The sequence below is a fragment of the Herpailurus yagouaroundi genome, unplaced genomic scaffold, assembly GCF_014898765.1.
Source record: "Herpailurus yagouaroundi ecotype Mexico unplaced genomic scaffold, PumYag 196, whole genome shotgun sequence".
NCBI classification, from domain to species: Eukaryota; Metazoa; Chordata; class Mammalia; order Carnivora; family Felidae; genus Herpailurus; species Herpailurus yagouaroundi.
Genome location: NW_024412427.1, coordinates 25,254,393 through 25,266,794, shown reverse-complemented (window position 1 = coordinate 25,266,794; position 12,402 = coordinate 25,254,393). Strand labels below are relative to the sequence as shown.

General features: G+C 38.9%; 1 protein-coding gene across 1 annotated transcript in view; it reads right to left on the bottom strand.

Annotated features, from left to right (window-relative positions):
• Window positions 1–12,402, bottom strand: part of SPTLC3 (serine palmitoyltransferase long chain base subunit 3) — a 131,986-nt gene that overhangs the window by 82,110 nt on the left and 37,474 nt on the right. Inside the window, exons 3-4 of the mRNA XM_040447712.1 lie at window positions 6,651–6,805; window positions 5,873–6,021 (exon numbers count right to left, since the gene is read on the bottom strand). Of these exons, the coding sequence (XP_040303646.1) occupies window positions 5,873–6,021; window positions 6,651–6,805 (304 nt within the window). The remainder of the gene's footprint in view (window positions 1–5,872; window positions 6,022–6,650; window positions 6,806–12,402) is intronic.

Genomic DNA, 12,402 nt, shown 5'->3' with positions numbered 1-12,402 from the left:
TATTATACCTATACTTCTTCTTCTCTCACATGATGGTCATTCAGTAAATATTTATTGACTTAAAGAATGAAAAGTGAATGAATATTATGTTGTCTAGTACTTCCAAATATTAAAGATGGTAAAACACATCTTCGTCTTTTTTCTGACTTTAAAGTGAAAGCTTCTAGTGTCTCATCATGAAATGTAGTTCAGTTTCTTTGTTTGAAGTAGTTATTTTTTTATTGCATTCTAGAATCTCCTATTTTTATTCTATTAAAATTTGTGTAAGGAATATTATAAATGCTTAGTGATATCTATCAAGATAATCGTGCTTTCTTCTTGGATCTTCCTTTTTTTAAAAAAAATGTTTATTTTATTTATCTTGAGAGAGAGAGAGAGCAGGAGATAGGAAAAGAGAGGGAGAGAGAGAATCCCAAGTGGGTTCCACATTGTCAGTGCAGAGTCCAACACAGGGCTCAAACTCACAAACCATAAGATCATGACTTGAGCTGAAATCAAGAGGGACGCTTAACCAACTGAGCCACCCAGGGGCCACTTTGGATCTTTCAATATCATGAATTGCTTTATTATTGGGCTAATGATCCTCATAGTCCCTGAAGGGGACTTGATCCTAGCATCTTGATCCTAGCATCTTGTTATTTGAATACACTGTTGGATTTGCAATGTCAGTTGCTTACATTTTTTTTTTTTTTTTTTACTAAGTAATACTGCCTTCAATTTTCCTTTTATTAAATGCTTGTTTGTCAGATTTTGTTCAGTGGTCATCAACTCTGGTTGCTGCTCATCAAAATCACTTCTAGTGACTTATTAAAATACAATGCCTTAGTCCAATAGAAACTGTCCTTCTCTAATTCGTAAGTTTCTGGTTTTATTTTTAATAATTCAATACTTCTGTTTTCCTTTTATTCCTTACTGCATGAGTAGCTTATTTTACTAGCTTCAATCTCTCTTCTTAAAGAAAAAGCTGGACCCTATGGTGTTCTCATAGTTGTTAGTTGCATGTTTAAAGCAATGTAAATGTAAGTTCATTTCCCTTTTGATTCAAGAACCTTTTAGGAAAGGGCTTTAAAATCTTCCAGAGGTTTTAAAACAAGGAATTGTTTCTAATTTTGTTATTTATTTTTAGCCTTATTTCACTGTGATCCAAGAATGTGACCTCTGTAGATCCTATGTTTTGGAATTTAAAGAGGTTTTCTTTGTTGCATAAAATATAGTAAATTTTTGTGAAAATTCAGTAACTAGAAAGATGAATTATGCTGGTAATATGTTTTAGGGCTCATAATTCAATATATAAATATTAAATGAAGCTCAATAGTTAAATTGTTAGTGTCCTTTATGTTTTATATCTTCCTTTCTTTCCCCCTGCCTTCCTTTCTTCTCCCTCCCTCCCTCCCTCCCTCCCTCCCTCCTTCTCTCTCTCCCTCCCTCCCTTCCTTCCTCCTTTACTTTTCAAGGGCTGGGAGGTACTTTGTGGTCTCCTATCACTATTTTATTTTTCTTTCTTTTGTTTCTAATAAGCCTGTGGAATGTTAAATTGACCCACATGACTTTCAAAGCCTCCCATAGTTCATTATTTTAATTTCCAGGTGTACAGAAAAATAGTGTTACTTGATTCATAGAGGACTTAGGAGTTGTATCTGTCTTCATTATGGGCTCTCCACATCATTTTTTTTCAACGTTTATTTATTTTTGGGACAGAGAGAGACAGAGCATGAACGGGCGAGGGGCAGAGAGAGAGGGAGACACAGAATCGGAAACAGGCTTCAGGCTCTGAGCCATCAGCCCAGAGCCCGACGCGGGGCTCGAACTCACGGACCGCGAGATCGTGACCTGGCTGAAGTCGGACGCTTAACCGACTGCGCCACCCAGGCGCCCCTCCACATCATTTTTATAAGGTGAGTCTCTTACTGTGTTTAATGGCTAATAACTTTAAGCTAGTCTTCTGCTTTCCTTTTTGTTTCCATTTGCGCCACACGTTACGTTGTTTGTCTATTTTTTAAAGTTTAGCTTCTTCTTTACTCTTCAGCTTAATTCATATGAAAGAAGAATGAGCAATTATACAATTACTTTCCCCCAGGGGCTGCTGCATTACATTTTCACTGTCGAACCAATACAGGCAGACAAACATCTTCCACATACAGAAAAATTAAATAGTTCTTTCAGATAAAGATATTCAAAGATCAAATGCGGGGATACCTTGCATAAGGGAGATATTATTGATCATTGGTTGATGTTAATCCTCAGACATCATGAACAATTTGTACACAATTCTCAATCCCAGTACTGAAAATCTAAATGTAAACATTTATTCAGGTGACTTTCCAGCTAAAAATCTGGAGGCAGACCACCTAAAAAAAAGGATATTGAGCAGCAGTATCTTCAACTTTTGAGAAGCGGTTCAGTTTAGAGTTTGCAATAACACACCAAAATCAAAAATTTCTAATCTTTCATGACATGTTAACAAAATTCTTGGGAATAACTAGGCTGTAATTACCAAAGATATGGTATCTGGCACACAGTTTGAAGTAGACTGCCCGGATCAAGGAGAATTCCAACCAAAACAAAAAACAAAAAACAAACAAACAAAAAAACCCCACCCATGAATATAGAAGAGAAGAATTAAAAATGTGTCTGGCATTTTAAATGCTTGATTGGGACTCCAACTTGCCATGTCACTCTGCTTCCTATTTAGGATATTTAAAAAATGCACCCTTCCCCTCATCAGCCTAGATGGAAGGTTAAATTGACCACAAGACAGTCAAAGACTCCCTTAATTCTGCGTGCCACGATTGTTTCGTTGTACATGACACTAAACAGCAGCACGTCATTTCACCTCTTAAAAACAGCATTTGCAATTGTGTACATATGAGTCTGGAAATATTTCATTACTTATCATTACTTGCAGCTCAGTGTATTTCGGGCTGAGTTCTAATATTTGCAGGTGCAGATCGGGCAAACAACCTTACTCCTGGGCTCTCTCTTTGTTGCCCTTTTTACTGACTGGACCTCCCTCTTGGGCACTGAGTTCATTGGTGGTGGGTGCAGCAGGCAGGTGAGAGGCAAGTGTCTGGCTGAGATCTATCTACTTTTCATCCTTTGGAAGAACTTTTTTATTATTATTTTTTTTAACATTTATTTATTATTGAGAACAGAGACACAGAGCATGAGCATGGGAGGGGCAGAGAGAGGAGGAGACACAGAATCCGAAGCAGGCTCCAGGCTCTGAACTATCAGCACAGAGCCCGACACGGGGCCTGAACTCACAAGCTGCGAGATCATGACCTGAGCCGAAGTCAGATGCTTAACCAACTGAGCCACCCAGGTGCCCCTGGAAAAACTTTAACTTACGTGTGTTTGTTTTTATTACAGCACATAGTTGAGTTTGGGTTTTTGGCCAAATCTCAGTTGTTTGCTTTCATCGGGCAAATATGGTCTTCTTAACATATTTTTGGCCAAAATACCATGTGTGGTCTTCTATCCTTTCACAATGCTTCAAATACTTCCTCTTGATTTTGTTTTTGTTTAGTTTTATATTTTGTAATATGATTCTGTGTGCTTTCCCCCTTGAACATTGGAAACTATTTTTAAAAGCTCTGGGGAAGTACTCTTAAGTGATTAAATGTTCCTAAACTTTTACTTTGGGTTCCTTAAGAAGTATTTTTGGTTACTAAACTGGTAAGCCTCTTTGGTCCCAGATTTTCATTGATAATCCACTGGCACTGTTAACCATTCTCTTAAGACTAGATAGCCTATGTTGTCCAAAAGTTATTTGCATTTCTTGAAATAAATGGTATTCAACATTACACTACTACATTCTTGCGTGTTATGCTAAGGTTACTGTTTATGTTGCAGAATACTTTCAAAGGTACCCTGTTTATTTATTTATTTTTTGACTGCTCATATCCACCCTCATTATCAGTTCTTCCTTTTGCCTAAAATTAGTGTGGGTGGCTTCTATTTTGCTCTCTCACTGTTTCCTTGAAAATTGTTAAAATCTTCTTCCCAGAGCTCAAGCTGGAGACTAAGTGAAGCAAGTAAAAGCCCAGTGATTCAGAAGGCTGAGTAAAGAGAGAAAAAACTTAGTCTGCAGGCAGTCCAAACTGGGATCTTCATCTCTGACTGGCTTCTCTGGGCTCCGCGACTCTGCAGAAGCAGGGACTCCTATTCCGTATCTGGCCCCCTACAGGACACAAACCATTGCCCATGTCAGGCTGCCTCCTGTTAGCTTCTGCTGGCTGTGACTGGAAAGTGTTCTGTCTCAAATGTGTTTTGTATCTGGTTCTTTAACAGTCCCAGTGCTGGGTGTCTCTAGCACCAGAGAAAACATCCCCAAAGCTTACTGACTCCATGCCTCTTAGGATTGGGGGTATTCTTCCAGTCTCTGCCTACCCCCGCCAAATGGGCGACCCAGTTCTGCTAAGTGATTGACGTAGAAACTTCCTCTATACTCTGCTTATGGCTCTTGCCTCAAATGAAGATAAATAAGATGCCTTTATTAAAAAATCTGGGCAAACACTTATAAACTCTGGATCTTTAGCTAAATGTTTATTGAATGGATGGATTAAAAGGTTACTTTGTTCAACTTGAATTGTTCTTTGTTGCATGGGTCCGAATAATTACATGTTTTTAATGCCCTTCTGTCAACTGGTTATCTAAGAGGGGCACATGGCTCATTTTCCATTAATGGTAAATCCCTTTTTAGTAGATTTACCTTGGATTCTTAGGCTGGCCTGAAATTGACCTGGGGAACCCTGCATACATTATTCTGGATGGGAAACTGCTGCTATAGAAGCTGAGCTGGACTGGGAGGTAGTATAGTCAATAAGCCACTAGGGGCACATTATTCAGTCACTATGATCCTGTTTCCTCCTCTAGAAGATGAAATAACATCACCCGTGCCACCTCCTAGAGCAGAGAACTTTTGTGAAGAATAAATGAGATGATATCGAAGAAAACAATGTGTCAGAAATATGGCAAGACACTAGAGGGGCAAGCCTGCATCGCTTTTTCCCCCTGAGGTGGAAAGGGCCAGAAGTTTCCTTCTCACAGATTTCACTCCTTTGAATAAGAGAAAAAATGTTTCAGCTAAGAGAGAAACAAATAGGCAGACAACTTGGCCAATTCAATCCCTCCTTTTATAAAGCTTATGTTTTAGCAGCAGCGATGGGCAATATCCAAATACAAAAGCAAGATCAGTGATGGACATCATTACGAAAAGTGGAAGGAAGAGCAAAATCTAAATGAAAAGTTGCTCAATGGATATACAACTTTAGTCATGAAAGAAGAATAAGTTCTAGAGATCTGCTGTACAACTTAGTGCCTATAATTGACAATACTGCATAGTGCTCCATACAAATTTATTGCAAGTGTGGATCTCATGTTAAATGTTCTTACCGTAAGAAGTGGGGACACAAAAAACTTTCTGAGGCGATGGATATGTTTATTACCTTGGTTGTGGTGATGTTTTCAGGGTATCTATGTATCCAAATCCATCAAATTGTATACATTAATTAAGTATAGTTTTAAAAGTATCAATTATACTTCACTAAAGCTGTTTAAAAAAAATAAAAGTGGGAGAAAAGACCCAGAAAAGGACCAGATGGAAGGGGCACCATAGTGTTATTTTAGATAATGTGGTCAGGAAAGATCCATTTTTATTTATTCTGGAGAATTAAAACCTATAATTAATAAATTGCCTGGCAAGAGCATAATGCTTGAAATTTCCAAAAAGGCCTTCAGATACTTTTTTTCTTTTTGCATTTTATAACAGATTTTTGAGATACACAATCTAGGTATGATTCAAGTTCAAGAAGTTACGACAAGGAATCTGAGACCCAACTGGACAAACTTTCAAAACAGTGAACATACATACCCATTTCATGTCTGGTGCTGGCGACACCTAAGCCATATTGCTCTAAAACATCCTTTACCGTCTTCATAGATTCATCATAACTGGCAGCCAGGCCAAGGAAGTTATATGAGCCCATGTTGATCACATCTTTAATGATTCTTCCAGTAAACCTGCAGAGAGAAGAGCACAAAGGGCATTCTCATTTCACATCATCTAGTGTCCCATAAAAGACTTTTACAAGGAGATCTTGGGTCTGGGCCAAATCATATATTTTCTTTTTCCTTTCTGACATGCACTGCTGTCAACACAAAAGGGTCCACCCTTCGAGGACAGTAACCCCATATTGAAGCTGGGCAAAGCATTGGAAAAAGGTATCCCAAGTCATGGAATATTACTCGGCCCTGATTTTCCTTGGGCACTTGCTTCTGTGACACCTGTGCTCTTGTTTACATTCCGGCAAGAACTTTCTAAGTGAGAAAGTCATCACTGTCTCCTTCAGCAAGAAGTAGGGGTGGGGTATAATCTGTCAATAAAGCTGAAGAGGCTCTTCCTGGCTGGTTCTGTGTGTCCTGCACCTTCTGACACAGGCTTTACTTTAATTGTAATATAAAACAGCAACCTTGGCAACTGAATTACCATGACTGCCCCAATGGCATTATGAGGGCTTGCAAAGGGCTCCATGATGGAAGACCAGTGGCTTCCATGATTTGGCTTTTATCAGATCTGTAATCTGGGGCCCCCTCCAGGATTTCCTGGAAAGTAATTCCTTCAACGAAGCCCCTCCAGAAGGCTGTCTCACCGAAATGTCCAGTTGTAGTCGTCTGACACCCTCTCCATCACGTCGAACAGAGCCGACGGGGCGCTGCAGATGGGACGGTTCCAGTTGTCTCTGATTCTCATGTACAGGTTCCGCGTGTAAAAGTTCTCAAAGTTTTGATAAAGTGGCACAAAATCCTGTTGTAACAGAGGCAGAAGTTTACCTTTGGTCTCCCGCTTTTTGTACTTTATTTGCATTGGAAGGCTGGAAGAGCCATGCAAATCCTCCATCTGCAAATAGTTTTTGAGCAACGGCCTATCAGTAAGGGGACAGACAGGTGGGTCCACAAATAACTCTGTGAGGCCTCTATTCCCAAAGAGCTTACATCTGAGTGGGAAGAGGTAAAAAAAATGTGACACATAAAGGTAGCAAAGGTGACAGTGCAATACAAGTCCCAAAATGAGTGGTGGAGACAACGAACCCTGCAGGATTCCATCTGAAAAGTAACAATAGATGTTTATGTCAAAGGAGTTTAGTTGGAAAAAAGCAGTCAGAGGATAATTCAGTATTAACTTTTTTTAACATGAATATCCCACTCATGTTTTCAGAAATGTGGGTGAACTTGATCTTGGACCTATCGGCACAACTCTTGGCAGTTGGCTGGCTGTCATATAGCCGAGGGCCTAGAAACCTAGTTGATGAGCGTGTGGGGGCACCTGGCTTCTCCCACAGTCAAAGTAATAGCACTGTTTTATTGTATAAAAGGTTATCCATGCATGAGGGGTTTGCAATCTGGCTGAGGCTTAAAGCAAGACATATCTAACTTTTGGTCATCTAACTCCTAATAGTACAAAGCAGAAAATACAAACTTTGGTCTAAGCCAAGTACTTCGGGCATTTGTAAGATTAGATCAAGAGAGAGTCACATCTTGCTGGAGGAATGAAAGTAGCTTTATGTAGGAGAGGTCTTGGAGCTGGGCACTGAAGGTGGAGTGAGATTGCTTGGGCAGGGATGCTAGGAAAGGGCACTCAGGATGAATGGATCTGTGTTGGAAATGTAGTGTGTATTTGAGAAAAATGAGGAAAAATAAAACATGAGACAGAACTTGTCACTCTGATCAGAACCTATAATGGCTCTCACCTCATTCAGAGTCAAAGCCAAGGTCCTGAGGGGTCTGCTCCCTGTTACCTTCCCGATCCCATCTGCTTACTCTTCCCTGTGCTATGTTAAGGCTGCAATATCCCGTTGGGCACAGAAAGTGGGAACTCAAGTGTCTAGATGAAGAACTCACACATTATCCTGGAGGCAATGGGGAAGCGCTGAATAACTGGGAGGAGTTTTCTTATTCTCCCATTCTCTTTGAGTTCTTCACTCTCCTTCCCTTAATGGAATAGAGCTGATATCCTGAGGGAACAAGGGGGACCAAGGGTAAGGCTTTGTGGAAGACTTTCTTGTGCTACTGGTTTGGTCTACTCATCTCCTGATCTGGTCCATTCCAGAGGAAAATATATAGAATCTGCAGGTTTTGGTGGCTGGTGGTTGCATCCAAGCCACAGTCTTTTTTGTGACATCATTAGGTTTTCAGTGGCAATGGCATCATTGCTGGGGGGAAATTGTGATTATCTATAAGAAAGAATGTTTATAACCACATACTGGGGGACTATCTGTTGCATGTAAATTTGGAGGATGAAAAGGCAACTCTACTGGTTACATTTGTAAGTTGAAAATCTCATACCAAATGCATTTGTCCCCAAGTAGCTAAGTATCCTGATAGAGGTTATAATAATTATACCCTTTTATGGTCTAACAGGGAAATGAACATATTTTTGAGAGAAAAGGAGATTATGCAATTTCAGGAAAATCTTTTCCAAATGATTTCCTCTTTTTTTTTTTTTCCAAACTGTTTACTGATTTATGGATTATTCCATATCCCTAAATGGATTACTCTATATCCCACAAATGTTATTTGTGTCCTCCTCTTTCTAGCTTTTATTTCTTATTTGAAATGACATCATATAAATTCATATTATCATGAGAAAAGAGAGATGTAGGTCTGTAAGTACTATTTTTGGACTCTGGATGGAATTATAGTTTTAGATTTTTTTTTGAGAAATCTTAGTCAAAATAAAATAAACAGCTGGTTCAGGAAAACACTTGGTTTTAGGTAGGAAAAAACCCAAATATTATGTCTACAATATTTTTTTTTTCAACGTTTATTTATTTTTGGGACAGAGAGAGACAGAGCATGAACCGGGGAGGGGCAGAGAGAGAGGGAGACACAGAATCGGAAACAGGCTCCAGGCTCTGAGCCATCAGCCCAGAGCCTGACGCGGGGCTCGAACTCACGGACCGCGAGATCGTGACCTGGCTGAAGTCGGACGCTTAACCGACTGCACCACCCAGGCGCCCCTACAATATTTTTTTAATATATATTTTTTTATTTTTGAGAAAGAGTGTAAGTGGGGGAGAGGGGCAGAAGGAGAGAGAGGAAAATCCAAGCAGGCTCCATGCTCAGTGCAGAGTCTGATATAGGGCTCAATTCCATGACCCTGGGGTCATGACCTGAGCTGAAATCTAGAGTCAGACTCTCAACCAACTGAGCCACCCACATACCCCTATGTCTACACTATTAAAACACAATTAATTTCAATGTAGAACCACAAGATGATAGAACCACATGTAGAACCACATGATACCAGGGCAGAGGGGACACGGAAATCATAGAGTTCAAATACCCGTTAGACATGGGAGGAAAACAGACCCAGCAAGGTGAGTGACTTGAATTCTGGCCAGCCTCTGGCTTCAGTCACTTTGTCAGGAGTCACTTCAGAGTGACTTCAGGCTGGCATCTGCCCCACTTGGCCAAGCTTCCCTCCAAAACATCAGTGGTAACAAAAACCATAACACACAAAATGGAAAGCTAGAGCCAACAGATTGCCAGACCATGGAGGAATGTCCACTCATCATAAGCAACTTGGCATCAACTTGAGGAAACAACCTAGGGCTTTTCATCATTGATGCCTCATAGATGTATGCCATCATAGCCCCTTGAGGGAAGGTGGGAAAACACTCCATGCTGTCCAAACTTTCTGACTCCTGGCTCGGAGATCCAGATTTTCCACCTATGAGGAAATAGGCAGTCAGCTTTCTATTGAGATAAGTGCTCTGAGGGCAACATACAGGGATTCTAACTTATTCTGTGGGATCAGAGAAGACTTTTTATCTAGTAGGAATCATCTTCACATTCAGTAGGATTTTTTATAAATTAAGTACTTGAAACTTTTCTGCCAAAAGGATGGGCCAGTTTTTTAACCATGTAGAGCCATTTCGTTGTGAGTAGTGTGAGTGCTAACCCAGATCTGAAACACAAGCTCGGCAGTCTATGTGTCCCTGAGAGGGAACTGCTTAGAATTCAAGGTCTGGTTCAAGGAAGAATTGCCTTCTTTTGCAGCTTTGTCCTGTTCTTTCTCTGCACCTGTGAGGCTTCCTGCCTCTGCATGGGTGTATTTTCACCCCACCCCATTCCTTTGAGTACCAGTGAGGTTTCTTCAGGAGCAGTCAACACCTTCCTAAGGTCAATGTCCTCTAATCTCAGGTAAGCCTCCCACAGCATTTTCGCTCTACCAGAAAATGAAACTGGACTAGATATTGCAAAAACAGGAGCATTGCAAGATATCTTTATCTGTAGATTCAACTTGTCACTTGGCCTACTCACTACCTTTATTTTTCCTCCTGACACAAATGGCTAGATGTGAGAGTGAAATTTGGGCCATAAGAACACAATTGTTTTGGGGGTGTGGAGTGTAGGAGGGTTGAGCAAAACCCAAAAACGCAGGCACAAAAATGTCTTTTGTTTCTACTGCAATATGGCAATCTTTCTTTTTCCACCTTTAAGCTAGTGGGATACTTTATAATTTTCCAAGTGTTATACATATTTCTATCCAACTTTTATAGACGAATCAATGGAAAGTCAGAAAATACGTAAGGAGTCATGAGTTTAATTCCCCAAAACATTTTCTGTAATAATTGAGCATGTACCTCAACAAAACAAACAGAAGGAAATAACTAAGAAGGAAGCCAAATAATGCCAGAAAAAGTAGTAAGAAAGTGATGGAATATAGTTTAGCCCAAGTAGTTTTGTATATGCAGTATAGAGAAACAGAACCTAAAAATTAACAAATAAATGATAATTTGGAAAGTGGGTATGTGGGAGAAAGAAACATTATTAAATTCTTCACCTGGTCAGTGGAAGACTCTAGTTAGTGAATAACTGTCTAAATTCTAAATACATGTGTTAAAAATTCAAAGAGAACCATTAAAAACTGGTAGGGAGAAATACTATATACAACTCCCTAACAGTGATGAGAAGAAAAAAATGTACAACAAAGAAAATTCAGTCAAATGTATCAAAGGTATGAAAGGAAGAGTATTTAAAATTAAAAAAAAAACCCAGAAAATGTAAATGTTAAATATAGAGATGGCAGGAATAAGTTTAAACACATGAGTAATTAAAGTATTAGGTTTAACCACAAGGAGTTGCCAATGTCTGTTTTTAACCTACAAAAACAGCAATTTCCTATGGTTCAAGAAAGTAATTGCTCATAGCTTATATTATTATTTTTTTAAACACAGAAGTTTTCACATGTGTTTTAAAATAAAACTAGATGCTGCTTATAAGAGACCTACATTTTCTGAAAATGCTGAAGACTGAAATAACGAGATGGCTACTGAAGAAAAGGCAGATGTATAAATACTAATATTGGAGACAGCAGAGTACAAGGAAAAGCAAATCTAGGGAACAAATACACCAAGAACTGTGAGAGCCAGGATTATATATCTGACAGTTACACTGAAATACATAAGAAAAAGAAAAACTGACAAATCCATACGCACAGTGGAAAACATTAATACTCATTTCTCAGAAATTATAAGCTTGATACAAAAAAAGAAGTCTAGAGGATTCAAATAACATAGTTAGCCCATTTGTTCTAATAGACTTGAAAGACAGTATACAGTTTTTCGTGGCGCATATGTAAAGTTACTAGAAATTCCAATACAACTAACTGAGAAGCTGTGGCAGCTAAGGAGAGATATTCATTAAGGTGGTAGCAGTTGAAATTAAAATATGAAAATATCAACAGCTTTCCCATATGCCATCAATAACTAATTAGAATATGGGATTGAGAAGGGCTCCTGGGTGGCTCCAGTCAGTTAAGCATCTGACTCTTGATATCAGCTCATGTCACGATCTCACCATAATCTTGCAGGATCAAGTCCTAGGTCAGGCTCCACACTAAGTTTGGAAACTGCTTGGGATTCTCTCTCTCTCTCTCTCTCTCTCTCTCTCTCTCTCTCTCTCTTTATCCCTTCCCTGCTCATGCTCTCTCTCAAAATAAATAAATAAACATTTAAAAAATATGGGATAGAGAAAAAAGATAGTATTCAAATAATACCACCATCGAAAACTTGTACCCAAATAATGATCATAAGAGGAAATCTAAGACCTTAGAATAAAGAACATTATAAAATTTTATTAAAGAACATAATAAATATCTAAATAAATAGAGAGTCATATCATGTTTATTAATGGGAAGACTACTATTCAGGTGTCAAATTTTCCAAAGTTCACCTATACCTATAGATTTAATATTACCAATTAAAATGGCAACAGTTATTTTTTTTAAATTCGATGCCTGAAAAGCTAATTCTAAAGTATACACAGAGAAAAAATCTGTAAGAATTACCTAAAAACTTACAAATTTACATGAAAAAATAGACAAATGGATCAATAATT